We start from the raw sequence: 18,678 nt of genomic DNA, 5'->3' as shown, positions 1-18,678 counted from the left end.
CATTCAGTTCAGAACGCCAATGGAAGAGACAAAAAGCAGGCGCTTATTGTCACATTTACTGACAGAAACCATTTGACACAATTGTTCAAGTACTGTATAGTGTTGCCATCATGAAGCAGTACTAAAACTCGGGGGGGGGGAAATTGCTGCAGTGAGTCAAGAGTATTGTATGACAACTAAAGTGGCTCTGTCATAGTAAATTGGCACTTCACCAGAGTTCAAAGTTACAACAGGCATCCTTTAGGGGTATGTGTGCTTGTTCCTTTTCTGCATTGCTGCTCACTCAGTAGGTGATATGCAAATCTAAACTCACAATTTCAGCTTTCCTTGTTGTTCAGTAAACCCAAAGATGCCCAGTTAAATTTTTACTGGCATAAGCTATGCAGGTTATATAAGTTCTGTTGAAAGTAACTTCCAGAATAGCTCTTGATGCTCACTAAAATTACAGTGGTGGATGGCTTGACAGTAAACATTGAAAAAACAAGGCATGCCTTCAAACTGACAAAGAATTGACAGTCTGCAGTGAAGTGCTTTAAAAAGCTGACACCTCTTGTAATAGACCAGCAATGGTCATAGAAACATAGAAGCAGGAATAGGCCATTCGGCCCCTCAAGCCTGCTCCGCCATTTAATGAGATCATGGCTGATCATCCAAATTCAGTACTCTGTCCCTGCTTTCTCCCCATATTCCTTGATCCCTTTAGCCTTAAGAAATATATCCAACTTCTTCTTGAATATATTTAATGAATTGGCCTCAACTACCTTCTGTGGTAGCGAATTCCACAGGTTCACCACTCTCTGCGTGAAGAAATCCCTTCTCATCTCTGTCCTAAATGGCTTACCCCTTATCCTTAGACAGTGACCCCTGGTTCTGGACTCCCCCGCTGTAGTGTCCGCGTATCAATAACACACGGACTGCAGGAGAACGGTAATACAGGTAGACTACCCTTTATCCGAACTTCCGAAAACCGAAACCCTCTAAAAACCGAAGGTTTTTTCGGTCAGCGTAAGTCGTGCGCACGACATGACCAGAGTGGCGCATGACCCCCCGCGGACCCCCCCGCGGACCCCCGCCGACCCCCCCGTCGACCCCGACCCCCGCCGACCCCCCCGCGGACCCCCGCCGAGCCCCCCGCGGACCCCCCCCGACCCCCCCGTGGACCCCCGCCGACCCCGACCCCCGCCGACTTACGCTGAGCAGAGGGTCAGCGTAAGTCGTGCGCACGACCCCCCGCCGACCCCCCCGCGGAACCACCTGACTCTCTTCCAAAGGCTCGAAAGCAACGAGAGCTCTGAGCCCGCGGCGGTGCTGGCCCCTGTTCCGACCGAGCACGACGACCTGTTGGTGGAAATGCGGAACTTCATTGCATTCCAGGCTAGCAGCGACGGACAAGCCACGACTGCGGACCCCCCCGCGGACCCCCGCCGACGCGGACCCCCCCGCCGACCCCGACCCCCGCCAACCCCCCCGCGGATCCCCGCCGACCCACCTTCCAAAATCCGAAATTTTCCGAAAACCGAATCACGGCTGGTCCCGAGGTTTTCAGATAAAGGATAGTCTACCTGTAACAGGTGTTTACTGAACAGAGGGTATGCTGGAACTGAAAGTACAGAAGCCTGCTACGGCTTTATATACAGGTGTGGTCACTGCCGGTACTACAGTATAAAAGCAGTTCTCTCTTAAAGGTACATACACAACAATTCCTCCCCTTTTAGATAAACAGTACATAACATTTATTTAACAATTAAATAATAACTAATTGCAATTGCAATGTTCTCTGTGCTATATGCATCAACTGAAGTAATCATTTATAAATTCAGTCTTTGAGGAGGCTTCCTGATCCTGTCTGGATAGCGCCTTTCTCGAGTATCCTGTTCTTGCAGCGGAGTCGATTCTGGCTCATTGTCATTGGTTGGTTCGTCAGCTTCCAATACCACTGATTCTGAGGTAGACACAATCTGTACTTCGGGTTCATCACCAGGTGCGCATGCTCGTGGTATGGTTGTGACTTGTTCCAGTGACTCTAGAATCTGGTCAGCATGGCGTCTCATGATGCTCTCTCCAACGTCCACTGTGTACCTTAGTGGTCCCTGCTGTGTGCATATCGTTCCTGGCTGCCATTTTTCTGTTCGGTAGTCGTGGGCCAAGACTGGTTGCCCTATCTTGAAGCTCCTGGTTGGCTTCTCATTGATGTGCTGGAATTGCTTATCCTCAACATCTCGTCTTATGTTTGGTTTGAGCAAATCCAGGCGACATCTTAACCTTCGGTTAAAGAACATTATGGCTGGAGCTTGGTTGGTGACTGCATGTGTCGCATTCCAGTAAGCAAACAAGAAATTATCCACCTTGTGTTGCAGTGGTATGTTGTCGTTATACATCGCCTTTATAGCTTTTTTAAAGGCCTGAACAAACCTCTCAGCCAATCCATTTGTGGCTGGATGATATGGGGCAGATGTGTAATGTTTTACCCCATTATTCCTCAAAAACCTCCGGAAATCCTCGGACACAAACTGTGGTCCATTGTCGGAGCAAATCTGTTCTGGCAAGCCATTCCTGGCGAAGATGGTCCATAGGACTGCAATAGTTTTCTCCGTGGCGGTGGAGGACATTTTGATGACCTCTGGCCAGTTCGAATGTGCATCCACGGCGATTAAAAACATTGAGTCCATAAATGGACCAGCAAAATCAATGTGTACCCGTTGCCATGGAGATGAGGGCCACTTCCAAGGGTGTAGCGGGGCCTGTGGTGGAGCGTTTTGGACTTTCTGGCATCCTGTGTATCTCTTGGTCATATCCTCGATTTCTTTATCGATTCCCGGCCACCACACAAAAGCCCTGGCTAGGCTCTTCATTTTTACCCCTCCCAGATGACCCTCATGAAGCTCATTGAGCACTCTATCTCTCAACTTGGGTGGAATTACCACTCGGGATCCACACATCAAGGTCCCCCGGCACACTGACAGCTGTTCTCTCCTTGGCGAGAATGCTGGCAACAGTGAGTCGCCATGTGCTGGCCATCCCTTCACCGTCAAATCATAGACCCGAGAGAGTGTCGGGTCATTTCGGGTTTCCTTCTCTATACTTGAGTTTGTAACAGGTAGACATTCGACTATGGTCGAATGGAATATCTCAACAGGGTCCACTGCAGGTGCTTCCTCCACTGTAGGCAATGGCAGGCGTGACAGCCCATCAGCGTTTCCATGCTGTTTTGTACCCTTGTACTCTATGTCGTATTGATGTGCCCCTAGAAAAAGGGACCATCTTTGCAGCCGTTGCGCCGTCATCACCGGAACGCCCTTCTTTGGGTTAAAAATGGAGACAAGAGGTTGGTGATCAGTCAGTAGGGTGAATTTCTGCCCATGCAGATAGTGATTGAACTTCTTCACCCCCCACACCAGGCTGAGGGCCTCCCTGTCAATCTGGGCGTAGTTACGCTCGGCTGAGGTTAACGAGCGCGACGCAAAGGCTATTGGCCTCTCTGAACCGTCAAGGAATTTATGTGACAGCACCGCTCCAATGCTGTAGGGAGATGCATCACATGCCAACCGAATCGGTAGTGTTGGATTGTAGTGGGCCAATACTTCTTTTGAAGTGATTAGGCATTTACATTTCTGAAAGGCACGCTTACACTCATCACTCCATTTCCATGCTACTCCAGTTTGCAGCAGGGCGTTCAGTGGGTGCAGAATTGTAGATAAATTTGGCAAGAACTTATGGTAGTAGTTCACCAACCCGAGGAACGACCTCAGTTGCGACACATTTTCTGGTGCTGGAGCCTTGACTACTGCCTCAATCTTGTCTGGGGACTTATGTAACCCCTCTTCATCAATCATGTGGCCACAATACGAGATTTGCTTCCTGAAAAACTCGCATTTGGGGCGGTTGGCTCGTAGCCCATATTCTTGTAATCTAGTGAGCACCTGCTCCAGGTTGGCAAGGTGTTCACTGTCATTTTCGCCCGTAACGAGGATGTCGTCCAAATAACACTGGGTCCCCGGGATCCCTTGCAGGACTTGTTCCATCGCCCTCTGCCAAATAGCCAGAGCTGATGCTACCCCGAATACCAGTCGGTTGTACTGGTAAAGACCTTTGTGAGTGTTTATCGTGAGGTATTTTCTAGATGCTTCTTCTACCTCCATTTGTAGATACGCTTGGGCCAGATCAATCTTTGTAAAGCGTTTCGCTCCAGATAGTGAGGCGAAAATATCTTCTATCCGCAGAAGTGGATATTGTACTGTGTGCAGGACTGGGTTCACAGCTACCTTAAAGTCCCCACAGATGCGAACCTTCTTCGGCTCCCCAGGCGTGCTGCTCAATGATTTCTTCATTACAGGAACGATGGGTGTGGCCCACTCGCTCCAGTCCACCTTGGACAGCACACCCGAACGCTCCAGACTCTCCAGCTCTGCTTCGACGGCCAGGCGGATCGCGTACGGTACCGGTCTGGCCTTAAAAAATTTTGGGTTTGCGTTATCTTCAATTTTTATTGTTGCCGTTACTACTTTTAGAGTCCCAAGTCCTTGCTGGAACACCTCTTTTGCGTCAGTTAGAATTTTTGACAGTCGGCCAGGTGTGACGTCGCCATCCTTTTTGTCAGCCACAGTTAGCGCCTGAACGGAATGCCAATCCAATTGTATTTTTCGGATCCATTCACGTCCCAATAATGGTGGTCCTCCAACTTGTAGTACATAGAGATACAGTTTCTGTGTTTCCTTGCCGTTGTATTTAACGGGCACCCTTATTTTTCCTCTGGGGTAGACTTTTTGCCCCGTATATGTCTTCAATACAATGGACGTGTCCTTCAAGGGTATGTGTGAGAATAGCCGCTCATAGTCTCGTCGATTCATGACTGTTAGGGCTGATCCTGTGTCCAATTCCATCTTTACTTGGGACCCTGCTATCATGAGGGTGACCCAAATGGTTTGGTGATCCTCCTTTGCGATCACGTTGTGTAACTTTAGACAACTTAGTCTCCTGCTCCCGGCGTCATTGTCACTCTCCTGATCTTCTGAACTACTGTCTGTCATTTTTTTTACTTTCTTGTACTTTTCTTTAGTAGTTCTTGTAGTGTTGGTTTTCTTTCCCGACCTGCAGACTCGTGCTATGTGTCCCACTTTTCCACATTGCCTGCATACTTTGTCCTTAAACCAGCAGTACTTCTGGTCATGGGTTGTTCTGCCGCAGCGATAGCACTTTTCTGCTCCATATGCCATTTCGTTGGTGCTATATTCTTGCGGTTTCTGTTGTATTTCTGCAGCTCCCCGTGCTGCTGCTTCATAGGATACTGCCACGCTGAAAGCCTTTTCTAGCGTAAGGTCCTTTTCCAAAAGTAGTCGTTTCTGGGTTCCTTCACTCTGGAGCCCGCAGACAAACTTATCCCTTAAGGTATCTGCCAGTCCTGCTCCGAACTGGCAGTGCTTCGATAACTTGCGTTGTTCCGTAAGATAGTCAGCATTACTCTCATCTTTCTGCTGGTTTCTTTTATGGAACTTGAATCTTTCTGCTATCAGCAGCGGTGTAGGGTTTAGATGTTCCTGTAAGATATTGACAATCTTCTCAAAGCTTTTCTCCATTGGTTTAGCTGGGGTAATTAAATTCCACAATAGGCCGTACGTTCTCGCGCCCATCAAATTTAATAATACCGACGCCTTCTTTTCATCGGCCACCCCATTTGCCTTGCAGTACACTTCAATTCTTTCCACATACGTGGTCCAGTCTTCTATTTCGTTGTCGAAAGCAGTGATACTGCCACTCTTCGGCATCTTGGGTGATTTAAAATGGCGCCTCCCGCGCTTTTCCTTCTTCCCCAATGGATTAAAATGGCACCTCCCGCGCTTTTCCTTCTTCCCCTTGCTGCCAATGCTGCTCCTAGCGTTCTAAATAGTAATGGCGGCGCCCCGCAGCTTCAGTGCGTCTCACTTTTGTTAGTTAAATTCCTTAGTTTTATTCTTCTTCGACGCTGTCCACTGCGCGCCTCTTTTCCTTCCCCTCTTTTATTTTCTCTAACGCTACCCGGCTCTTCAGCGCTGACCGCGCCCTGTGCACTCCACCTTCTCTCTCTCTTTTCCTTCCCGACGACGCTGCATGGCCCCCTTGCAGAGCCGCTCGATCGAGCTCAAGCCCGCCGCAGTCCGGAAGGGTCAGCGCACTACCTGCTACCAGCACGATTTGCTGGAACAACTTGACTGGGGAGCCAAGCCCAGCTCTCCACAGCTTCCCCTGCGATTCACTGAACTCCGATGGATCACTGGGTGGTTGCCCATGGTCGACGCCCGTTGCTCTGGCTTCGACCTCCAAGAACCTTCTTTTCAGGGATGGATCCCCGTGAGGTGATGCCGTACTGCAGGTGAGTTCGAAGCTGCTCGTCGCCACTGCAGTGTCCGCGTATCAATAACACATGGACTGCAGGAGAACGGTAATAACAGGTGTTTACTGAACAGAGGGTATGCTGGAACTGAAAGTACAGAAGCCTGCTACGGCTTTATATACAGGTGTGGTCACTGCCGGTACTACAGTATAAAAGCAGTTCTCTCTTAAAGGTACATACACAACACCCGCCATCGGGAACATCCTTCTTGCATCTAGTCTGTCTAGTCCTGTTAGAATGTTACAAGTTTCAATGAGATCCCCTCTCATTCTTCTAAACTCCAGCAAATATAAGCCCAATCGACCCAATTTCTCCTCACACATCATTCCTGCCATCCCAGGTATCAGTCTGGTGAATCTTTGCTGCACTCCCTCCATGGCAAGAACATCCTTCCTCAGATAAGGCGACCAAAACTGCACACAATACTCAAGGTGTGGTCTCACCAAGGCCCTGTACAACTGTAGCAAGACATCCTTGCTCCTGTACACGAATCCTCTCGCTATGAAGGCCAACATACCATTTGCCTTCTTAACTGCCTGCTGCACCTGCATGCTTACCTTCAGCGACTGGTGCACAAGGACACCCAGGTCTCGTTGCTCTTCCCCTTCTCCCAATCTATTGCCATTCAGATAATAATCTGCCTTCCTGTTTTTGCCACCAAAGTGGATAACCTCACATTTATCCACATTATACTGCATCTGTCATGCATCTGCTCAATCATCCAACCTGTCCAAATCATACTGGAGTTTCTCTGCATCCTCCTCACAGCACACACACCCACCCAGCTTTGTGTTGTCTGCAAACTTGGAGATATTACATCCAATTCCCTTGCCTAGATCATTAATATATATTGTGAATAGCTGGGGTCCTAGCACCGATCCCTGTGGTACCCCACTAGTCACTGCCTGCCACTCGGAAAAAGACCCGTTTATTCCAACTCTTTGCTTCCTGTCTGCCAACCAGTTCTCTATCCAAGTCAGTACCTTACCCCCAATCCCATGTGCTTTAACTTTGCACGCTAATCTCTTATGCGGGACCTTATCGAAAGCCTTCTGAAAGTCCAAATACACCACATCCACTGGTTCTCCCTTAGCTATTCTACCAGTTACATCCTCAAAAAATTCCAATAGATTAATCATGCACAATTTACCTTTTGTAAATCCTTGTTGACTTTGTTTGATCCTGTCACTGTTTTCCAAGTGCTCTGCTATTACATCTTTTATAATAATTGACTCTAGCATTTTCCCCACTACCGATGTCAGGCTATAATTCCCCGTTTTTTCTCTACCACCTTTTTTAAATAGTGGGGTTACATTAGCTATCATCCAATCCATGGGAACTGTTCCAGAGTCTATAGAATTTTGGAAGATGACCAGCAATGCATCTACTATTTCTAGGGCCACTTCCTTAAGTATCCTAGGATGTAGGTCTCACTTAAAATGACAGAAAGAGGCACAGACTATTTAATTGGGTAATGTTCCAGAGCAAAATACAATCCAGAACTGAAGGTCTTTCCTTCAATTCAAAGGTCATCTGCAAAACTTCCTGCAGTTCAGTTTTTGTTCTGTGACAGGGAGCTGGGTCTTCACACATACACAAGCTCAACTAATCAAATATGCAGCCAAGAGTTCTTAGATCATAAGAGCAGAGGTTCTGGCCACATCACCAAACAGATCATGTTCTAGAATTTCAACCACGTAATGCCCGCTTTGCTGGCACTAACTAGCCTACTAAGCTCCCAATATGGTGGGCAGGAAGCAGGCCCACATTTCTGGCCAGAAGTGCGCCACACTTAATGGATAAGGTCGATACACTGGTGGCAGGAACGCACATCAGGAACATTTAAAGGCCGGAATAATTTTTTAAAATTAGGGTTCTGTGTGTCTTGCAGGACCCGTTTTCGATGTTCAAATGCGCCAGCGCTTCACTTGCCATGTGTTGAACTCCCGGGTACCGCTCCCCCCGGCCATCAATCTCTTCCCCCAGACCCCCCCACTGGGTACCCATTGCTACCCCGCAGCCACTCATTGCTCCCCCTGGCCCGAAGTTCGATCTCTCCCACACCCAGTCACCGATCGCCTGCCCCCGCCCCTTCCCCGGTCACCGATTGCTCACTCCCGGCCACCAGTCATTCCCACCAGCCACCAATCACTCCCCTATGAACACCGGTCGCTCCTCCCAACTCAAGGCCAATCCCTCCTCCCCAGGGCACTGATCGCTCCCCTCTGGCCACCGATCTCTCCTTCCCTCCCGACCACTGATCGCTCCCGTCCGGCCTGAGACCCGATCGCCCACCCTTCCTCAGGGCCCCTGTAGACTCAATAATGGGCGCGCCCAAATTTCTAGGCCCAAATATATTTGTCAGTTTTATTAGGTTAGGAATATTCTCAGGAAACCTGAGGAAAAGGCCGTTAGCACATATGTCTTTCTAAACCACTCATGGGAGACAATGAAAGGGCAGTTTCAAATTACTTTATCCTCAATGGCAATGAGATTAACATCTAATGGGCATAATATTAACTTTGGGCAATAGTGTAAAGTGGGCAATGTCAAATTAGTTCACTGGAATGAAAACAATGGACACACTTTGTGGCTGCTGTTAGTTACCTGAGGAACTTGAATATCTTATATCTGTGTATGCAGATCAATATGTATTTAGTAAATGTTATTAAAAAAATGATTTTTCTGTATATGGTCTATATTGGCCAATACCATTTCAGAGCTCCGAAAACCATAATGATCTGCTTCCACTCAGATCCACCAGGTGCATCCAGTAAACAGATGTTTAATAGCCTCAAATTTTAAACATTCTGGAGTAGAGTTTCCGCTTTGGGCACAATTGTCGATTCTGGCGCAAATTGCACCCATTGTGAAAAGTGTTTTTTCCCCTCCGAGTTTCAGCTCATTTGCCTATCAGAAAATGTAAAATCTACCATGAACCAGCATTTTAAAACAAATCATTCCTTGATATATTAAAGAGTTTGATTAACACAGCTGAAAATGGGTTTATCACAAAAGTTAAGCATTTTAAATCATAGTGTCAATCCACAACCTGTGAGAATTCTGATTTTAAATTATTGAAAATTGCTTTAAAAAAATTACAAAACTATTTCTAGTTAGATTGGGGTACAGTTGCCAGTTCCTTACGTACCTATTGGCGTCTTATGCCCCAAAATTCCAGCATAATTTTTAGAGGCTCCTCGAAGGCCTACAAACAAGGGCAATTAGTGGAAACTCCCAATGGTGATTAATTCACTCTTGGGGGGGTGAGGGGGGGGCTGCTTCTAGCGCAATGTTTTTAAAACTAGCACAGAAGATCACGGAAACTCAAGTTGCGCTGAACACAATTTGCGCTTAAAATTCCACGATCTTTTGCACTGGTTATACCGATATCAGGGGAATTACGCTGAAAGAATTAGCGCATTCGAACGGCAACTCCCTTGCATAGAAACATAGAAGATAGGAGCAGGAGTAGGCCATTTGGCCCCTCGAGCCTGCTCCTCCATTCAATGCGATCATCTCCCCATACACCTTGATCCCTTTAGTCTTAAGAAATATATCCAACTCCTTCTTGAATATATTTAATGTATTGGCCTCTACTGCCTTCTGTGGTAGAGAAGTCCACAGGTTCACCACTCTCTGGGTGAAGAAATTCCTCCTAATTCCTGTCCTAAATGGCCTACCCCTTATCCTTAAACTGTGACCCCTGGTTCTGGACTCCCCGACCATCGGGAACATCCTTCCTGCATCTAGTCTGTCCAGTCCTGTCAGAATTTTATATGTTTAAATGAGATCCCCTCTCATTCTTCTAAACTCCAGCGAGTACAAGCCCAATTGACCCAATCTCTCCTCATACGTCATTCCTGCCATCCCAGGTATCAGCCTGGTGAATCTTCGCTGAACTCCTTCCATGGCAAGAACATCCTTCCTCAGATAAGGCGACCAAAACTGCACACAATACTCAAGATGTGGTCTCACCAAGGCCCTGTACAACTGTAGCAAGACATCCTTGTTCCTGTACTCAAACCCTCTCGCTACGAAGGCCAACATGCCATTTGCCTTCTTAACTGCCTGCTGCACCTACATGCTTACTTTCGGCAACTGGTGCACAAGGACACCCAGGTCTCGTTGCACTTCCCCTTCTCCCAATCTATTGCCATTCAGATAATAATCTGCCTTCCTGTTTTTGCCACCAAAGTGGATAACCTCACATTTATCCACGTTATATTGCATCTGCCATGCTTTTGCCCAATCACCCAACCTGTCCAAATCATCCTGGAGTTTCTCGGCATCCTCCTCACAGCACACACACCCACCCAGCTTTGTGTCATCTGCAAATTTGGAGATATTACATCTAGTTCCCTTGTCTAGATCATTAATATATATTGTGAGTAGCTGGGGCCCAAGGACCGATCCCTGCGGTACCCCACTAGTCGCATATATTTTCAGCCAATTTCAGGTTTTCCTCAACTTCTGCTATAACACGTTCCATCACAGCCTTCTGCTATAACTTTCCTCCTTCAGTCACCTGGACCAGACAGTCTGAGCTGGAACCCTTCCATGACTGTTGTCATTACTAATTCTAAGCAGAGTTGTTCTTCTGTGAGGTGGGTTTATGTGCAAGGTAGAATGTAAGCCATGAACAGGCTAAATCCCCTATTGAGGTCAGATTGGTTTGAATAATAATGAGAGCGGGAAGCCTTTGATCTTTCAGCTAAGTTTCGTTCCTTCCTGCCCCTGAACCACTGATGCGCAGGAAGATCAAAAGGCAGTGGGGGTGTACCAGGAGACAGGAATGGCCCAAAGATTTGACACCTCACTGTCTCCCTGACCCTACAAATAGCTCAGCCACCGATACTGGGCTCATTCAAAGCCCCTTCCATATTTCATTCAAGGTTGTTTAAGGGGCTTCCGTCCCCTTTAGTGGCAGCCCTACCCATTTCCCATGCTTCAGCATTGCAGCATTTTCCTCCCTGGGAGTGGCAGGCTCCCTCTGCAGAGCAGAGATCCTGTCGAGAGCCCACTTTGCAAATGCCATTGACATGATCCGGGAAAATGGATCGGGGTATTGGTTGGGTCGAGCTAGCGAGAGGAAGTCCATCTCTGACACATTTCTGTTGGGTAGAAGAAAATCCTGACCTAGAAGTTAAAATTGGTGAATAGTCCATTAAATCCATTAACTGTCTTGTGAACTCAGGGTAAAAGTGAAGCTAAAAACCAGTCATAAACAGCTCCAAAGAGTTCCCCAGGAATCTGATGGTTTCCACCCAAGATTATTGAAAGAAATAGGTGAAGAACTTGCAGATGCATTTGTCATAATTTTCCAAAGCTCTCTGGATTCAATAATTGTACCTTTGGATTGGAAAATTGCAAATGTCACACCATTACTTAAGAAAGGAAGAAGAAACTAGATAACTACAGACCTGTGAGCTTAACATAAATTGTGTGGAAATTACTGGAATCTATCATCAGAGACAGAGGTGGGAATATTAACATTGAGGAGCTCGTGAGTTTAGGTGCAGGTGGGAGGTTAATTTTGGAAAAAATGTCAGCGCACGCGGAAGGCGGCGCCAACGTGCCAAATTCTGGGTTTAACTCGAGCGCATTCAGCTGCATGCACATAACTGTAGTGTCCGTGTGTTGATAAAGACACTGAAGACAGGAGTTGGTTCATAGGTATTTACTAAGCAAAGTCTGGGGGGGGGGTTCTAACGGATATACACAATATACAGGCTTATATAGCCCGAGTGGCAATTACCGGCATTACAGCACACCTGGGGCTCTTAAAGGCACATACACCACAATAACCTCCCTCCGGAAAGGTGGATTAGTGATTTGAATATTTAAATCAGTGAATTCCAACGATATTTCAACCGGCATTTAAATTTAATCGCGTATGCACGGATTTCCTGAGCTTCCTGAAACTCGCCATTGAAATCAAGGCGAGAAGGGAATAGCAATTCATGGGGCTCAATGAAGGTCAGACAAATACAGCAATAAATAGTCTGTGCTCACAGCTACTTTTTCACCTACCACTGGGAAAGGGTTTGTTCAGAGTAATTGTGCTAAGAGGCTAATTTCTGCACTTTGGAGGTACAGTAATGAGACTCGAGATCAGGATGAAGGGCACCAGGGCTGATTGGACCTTGGATGAGGTGCATGATGAACATCAGCAGCAGACGGCAGGCAGTCAGCAGAGAGGGGGCAGCACAGAGGGGGCAGCAGAGAGGGGGGCAGCATCACCCGCTCATTCTTGAGCAGGACACCTCCATTCTCTCTCCAATCGTGGACAGTATGCATGGCAGGCCTGCCAGTATGTCGCAGATTTTCTGCTGCCCCTCAATGCTTATCCATTTCATCGATGGCCCCCGGGATACAGCATCTGTATCCAGCTGAGCAAAGCTGGGAGAAGGCTGTGCCCTCTGACATGGACTCTCCACTACTGTCCCTACCACTGCTGTCTGTTTGTGCTCACTTGTGAACTATGAGTCATCAAGTGAAACCCAACTAACTGCCGAACTAGATCCACCGAAGTACAAGTATCTGCACTGGTGCATGGTAAGCATGATGCCCATGTCCTCAGAATGAATCAGCTCCTCAGAGGATTTGTCTCCTGTGAGGTCCACTGTATGCGTGTAGGCCCTGGCGGAGAGAAAATATATGTATTAGTACTGGCATGGTAGGAATGTTGCAACTTAGCATTACGAAAATTATCATATTTCACTCACTGCTGAAATAAAGGCAACATGACTGAGTGTTGTTTGATACGTGGTTCACTGATATATAACTAATTGTGTCACCAAGTATCTGGAAGCTCCCGATCTCCCCATCTCCGATGGCCAGGAATGCTGAAATGGCACTGGTCTCCAGCGCTTCCTCCTCTGCAGTTGTTAGCTGGGAAATCTGTGGAGGACCACCTCTGGTTCTCTCCCTCTCCCTTGTGTTCTGTGCTCTCTTCTCCTGCAATGGGGAAAAGAACAGACTTATGAGTGAGTGTATGGCATGTGTTGGTGAGGGTGACTGTCAGGCAGAGGCATGAAATTGCATAAAGATGTCCTAATCCAAATTGTACACTCTCGGGAGCCGCAAGCCTACATTTCGTTGTACTGCACTTGTGCACTAACAATGACAATAAAAGTTGAAAAAAAAGTTGATTTTTTTGTGAGTGGGAGTGGTGAAAGGAGAGATGGAGATGTGAGGAAGTGCATAGAAAGAGGACGATGGGTGCACTTGCAAGGTAAGTGGGTGCGAGGAGTGATGTGATGGAGTAGGCTTGACAAGGCAGCGTGGGCGGGGGGGGGTGGTGGAGTGATGCACACACAAGATGTAGGTGAATGTCCAACTGTACTCACCTTTCCTGACCTGATATGGTCATTAAAGCGCTGAATCCAGGAAAGCATCACACAATGCGCCTGCTGCTGACCTCCTTGGCCACCTCCAGCCACACTTTCTTTAGTTGTGTCAGCTGTGGCTCAGTTGGTAGCACACCTTGCCTCTGAGTCACAATGTTGTGGGTTCAAGTCCCAATCCAGACACTTGAGCAAAATATCTAGGCCGACACTCCAGTGCAGTACTGAGGGGTTGCTGTACTATCGGAGGTGCCGTCTTTCAGATGAGACGTTAAACCGAGGCCCTGCCTGCTTTCTCAGCTGGACGTAAAATATCTCATGGCACTATTTTGAAGATGAGCAGAGATGTTATCTCTGATGCCCTAGCCAATATTTATCCCTCAATCAACATCACTAAAACCAGATTATCTGGTCATTATCACATTGCTGTTTGTGGGAGCTTGCTGTGTGTAAATTGGCTGCCACTTTTCCTACATTACAACAGTAACTACAGTTCAAAAGTACTTCATTGGCTGTAAAGCGCTTTGGGATGTCCGGTGGTTGTGAAAGGCGCTATATAAATGCAAATCTTTCTTTTCTCTTTGTTGCAACAGCATGTTTCTTCCTCCCATTGCTGGGGTAGAGTATGCCTCTCCTACGCCTCACTGCACCCACTAGTGCATCAAGGGATGTAACATTAAATTGAGGTGCAGCCCTTGACCGTCCTAAATCCATGATGAAATTTCTCCCTCTCTTTGATCAAACTCCTAACTCCACCAAAATTCATCTTTGGATTGTCCCTTTAAATACTCCAGTTTAGGTCGCATCATGCGGGTCCGCAATAGGCCCTCTGCCGCGCATTCAACGCTAAGCCCAGAAGTAATATAATCAAGTGACTGCGTTAAATTGTCACAGACCAACGCATTGAAAGTTCTTCCGGGTTTTCCACCTGATATTGCAACCCCCTGCTCTGAATGCGGCATAGAGTTATTATCGGGGACAGAGTGACTGAGCACTTGGGCAGGTATCAGTTGATCAAAGAGAGCCAGCACGGATTTGTGATGAGTAGGTCATGTCCGAATAATCTGGTTGAATATTTTGAGCAGGTCATTAGCATGGTGGATGGGGAATGTCTATGGATGTTGTCTATATAGATGTCCAGAAGGTATTTGATAAGTTTCTGCATGAGAAATTATTAGCAAAAATTAGAATATTTTCTTAATGGTGAGTGACTTGGAGCTGTGGAGGAACAAAGGGACTTCGGAGTGTCCATGTACACAAATCACTAAAAGCTACTGCACAGATACAAAAAGTAATTAAAAAGGCTAATAGAATGTTGACCTTTATCTCAAGGGGGATGGAAATCAAATGTTTTGAAGTTAAGCTTCAATTGTATAGAACCTTGCTCAGACCCCACACCTCAGGAAAGATATATTGGCCTCGGAAGGGGTACAGCACAGAACCATCATAATGATACCAGGGCTTAAAGGGTTAAATTATAAAGACCGGTTCCATAACTTGGTTTGTATTCTCTTGTGTTTAGAAGATTGAGAGGCGATCTAATCAATTTAACATGATTAAGAGATTTGATAGGATAGATACAGAGTAACTATTCCCAGAACAAGAGGGTATAATCTTAAGTTTAGAGCTAGGCAATTTAGGAGTGAAATCAGGAAGCATTTTTTCACACAAAGGGCAATGGAAATGTTGAATTACCTCCCAGAAAAGGCTGTGTGAATTGAAATTTTTAAGACGGAGATCAATATATTTTTATTAGGTAAGGGTATCAAGGGATATGGAGAAAAGGTGGTTAAATGGAGTTGAGGTACGGATCAGCCATAGTCTAATAGAATGTGGGGAATAGGCTCAAGGGGCTGAATGGCCTACTCCTGTTCCTATATTTCTATTCTAAACATTACATAAATGCTCTATAATCGGTTACCTTATTAGCATACTTCAGATATGTACTGAAAAGAAAAGAAAACGAAGAGAAAAATATATTTTCTTTAAAAGTGATCTTGTTATGAAATTAAATCCTTGTTAGTGATTTTTTTCTTCACTATTTCTATTGATCTGAACAATGGATTTATATATTTCTTCTGCTGACAGCCGTGGATCTAGAAATAGTTTTGGTGAAAAATATCAAATAATAATAAAATATTTTTCCATGCCTGTGAATGATTTGCTGTCGGGCTTTCACAGCCCTTTCCTTCTCTTCCAGTGATATATATTTACCATACTGACCATTAAAAATTCACTGCTCCTACTTGTCCTTTAAAATTGAAATGGAAATGATCACTGGTCTCACAGCAGCAGCACTTATGACAGCTGTATAAAATATAGTATTGTTGAGCCTTTTTACAAACTTTGAATTGTGCCTTTTCCATTTTATTATTATGAAAACAATTTTCTACAATATGTTGCTTATCTGTGATTTGCATGCTTACTAATAAAATCTCATTGGAATTTTTCAAGTGACATCACATCAAATTATATGAGGAATTTTTTGCAGGGTTTTATTTGGTTTTACAATACATGTACTATTATAAAGGGTAAAAATGTGATGTTCATTTTAATTAAACAATTTCCACTAAGGCTCTGATTTTACCCCACAGGATTTTGGAGATGATGGCTCACTGTATATAACCAAGGTAACGACAATTCACATGGGAAACTATAGCTGTCATGCAGATGGCTATGAAAAGCTCTACCAGACTCATATCCTGCAAGTGAATGGTAAATATAATCTATCATTATAATTGCTAACAACTATTTCATATCCCATGGTATTGCTCATAATTTTCTTTTTGAAATGTGCTTCTTTCTTCCTGACTGCTTGTTTTGCATGCACTTTATGTCTCGCTCTATGCAGTGGTTTAGTCAAGAGATAGTGGGGCCTGGAGGTGCAGCTGGCAGCCTGGAGCTGTGCAGCAAGGCTGGGGACAGGTTTAACTGTGGGGGTGTTAAGAACTATCATGGTTGTTGTACGTCACACATTTCTTTTTTATGGTACAATGTGATTGGTCACTTTTATGACTGAACCAGTCAGAAATGAGGGGAGGGGGGAGCAGTTTTCAACACCTGGACACCCAATTCTCACCAGAAAAATGGGTAGCAGCCAGTTTAAAATCGGCAAGAGGCCCCTCAGTCCCCTTGATGCCTAAGGCCCACCTGATGCAACTTTCAGGCAGACCTGTAAATGGGCGAGCAGCTCGCCCACCTTTTTCCAGTGGAAGGTTGCTTAAATATGCAAGCCTACCCTGATTGTAGGACCCCAGCTGCAATTTTCAGGCCCACGGGCCGCCCATTTGTACCAGGTGTTGAGCAGTGTAGCCAGTGGTCCTTAAAGAGACCACCGGAGGCCGCACCAAAATTTGGAAGTTATTATTTTTGTGGAGCCCACAAAAAGGTCTCTGACCCACGTGAGGCCCTTCCCCCAGGATCACCCCCGAACCTGACCTGCCAGCTAGCTCAGCATGGGAGCCAACCAATGTTCCGCTCTCCCACAACTGGCAAATGACAGCGGGTCACCTGTAAGGCACTCACAGCTCACTGATTCAGGCCAATGGAGGTTTTAGGAGGGTGGCATGGCCGTTCCCCAGACTTTGTGCCCATCAAGGGCAGAAGTTGAAGGTCACCCCATGGTTCTGGGATCTGAATGGTTGAAATGATGGTGCTCTGTTGGATCTGATTGGTTAAAGCTCTGGGAAGTGATTGGTCTAGATTTCTACATTCTTATATACAAAAAAATCCCTTTCAATTAAATAGATTAATCTCTATTTACTGTATTTAAAGACTATTTACATATATTGGTGACTGCCTTTATATTGATGTAACAATATATATTTCACAGCTGAATATAGTCTAATGTAGTGCTTTGTTACCATCTCCTCGTGATCGTACCATAATCCTTTCACTAGCTTGGTATTTGAATAGTTTAAAGAGTGGAATCTTCCAGCAAAAGCTTTTATTTGAAGACTGCATTGACATCAAAATCTGGTTATATTAAAAGATTATGAAAGTTCCCATTTTGCAGCCAATTCTGATTCCTGTTCTCTGAAAGAAACCTCTAATTGGCGATGTTCCTTTGAACTGAAATGTAATCTTTATTTCTGTGACATATGCATTTAGTTATTTTGTACATTTTTCTTTTGTACTATCACCAAACCCTGGCACTTGTTATGATTTGTCTCATTTAGTCACAGTACCTGTTCATTTATATTCCAAAGGGTTCAGTTGTATTTCATTTTTAAAACAAAATTACATTGGCATATCGATATTTCACCATTGAACCTTTTTTTCAATCACAAAATTCTAAATAGCTTTGGCAAAATAATTAACACGCATTCTGAGCTACAAATCAACATTTCAAAGCCACAAGATGTGGCCAGTAGCCAGAGGTCAATGTAATTATTTTTTGGACTAATTAGGCTGAGTCAACAGACAATAGAAATGTACTTTAGTGTGATTAATGAGGAGAGTACAGTTATCATTAAAATGAAAGGCAATTGTAGCGTGAATAACATTAATGGGAAATAGAGAAGATAAATATTTTCATTAAAAGCGCCAAACTAAATTGCAGCCTGAGTTATAGATGTAGTTCCCTTGTTTGGGTTCACTTTATTACACTGGATCTCTGGCATAAACAATTAATTTAAAGTAAAGTAATGACCTACAGCACCATGTCCTGCAAATGATTGATTACCATAAACTAAACGTCGGGACTAAAACAGTAGTCCAATGTTGCACATCCCAAAAATACACTTGAATATGATTTTTAAAACATGAAGGGGGCTAAATTCGGTTGATTTGTGCCTCCCGTTAGCACCTGGGCGCAGTGCCGTTAACGCCTCCTGCGAAATTCAGCGGGAGGTTAGCGGCGGCACTAACCGTTAATGCAGTGCTGCGCCGCTCATGCCCCGGCTGTAATATTGGGTGGCGCCCCCCCGACTTACCGCCGGACACTATGTCCGCCGGGGTCGG

At 45.5% G+C, this 18,678-nt stretch overlaps 1 protein-coding gene across 4 annotated transcripts in view; it reads left to right on the top strand.

The window, feature by feature from the left end:
- The window catches only part of fstl5 (follistatin-like 5), a 1,173,542-nt gene that overhangs the window by 859,493 nt on the left and 295,371 nt on the right, over positions 1-18,678 (top strand). For all 4 annotated transcript variants that reach the window (XM_086010874.1, XM_086010870.1, XM_086010888.1 and 1 more), the window contains one exon: positions 16,311-16,431. In XM_086010874.1, the coding sequence (XP_085867000.1) occupies positions 16,311-16,431 (121 nt within the window). The remainder of the gene's footprint in view (positions 1-16,310; positions 16,432-18,678) is intronic.

This window comes from Somniosus microcephalus, chromosome 2 (genome assembly GCF_052327205.1).
Source record: "Somniosus microcephalus isolate GS21.2 chromosome 2, FLI_Smic_1.0, whole genome shotgun sequence".
In the NCBI taxonomy this organism is placed as follows: Eukaryota; Metazoa; Chordata; class Chondrichthyes; order Squaliformes; family Somniosidae; genus Somniosus; species Somniosus microcephalus.
The sequence above is the reverse complement of the archived record's forward strand: the minus strand, read 5'-3'. Positions and strand labels throughout refer to the sequence as shown.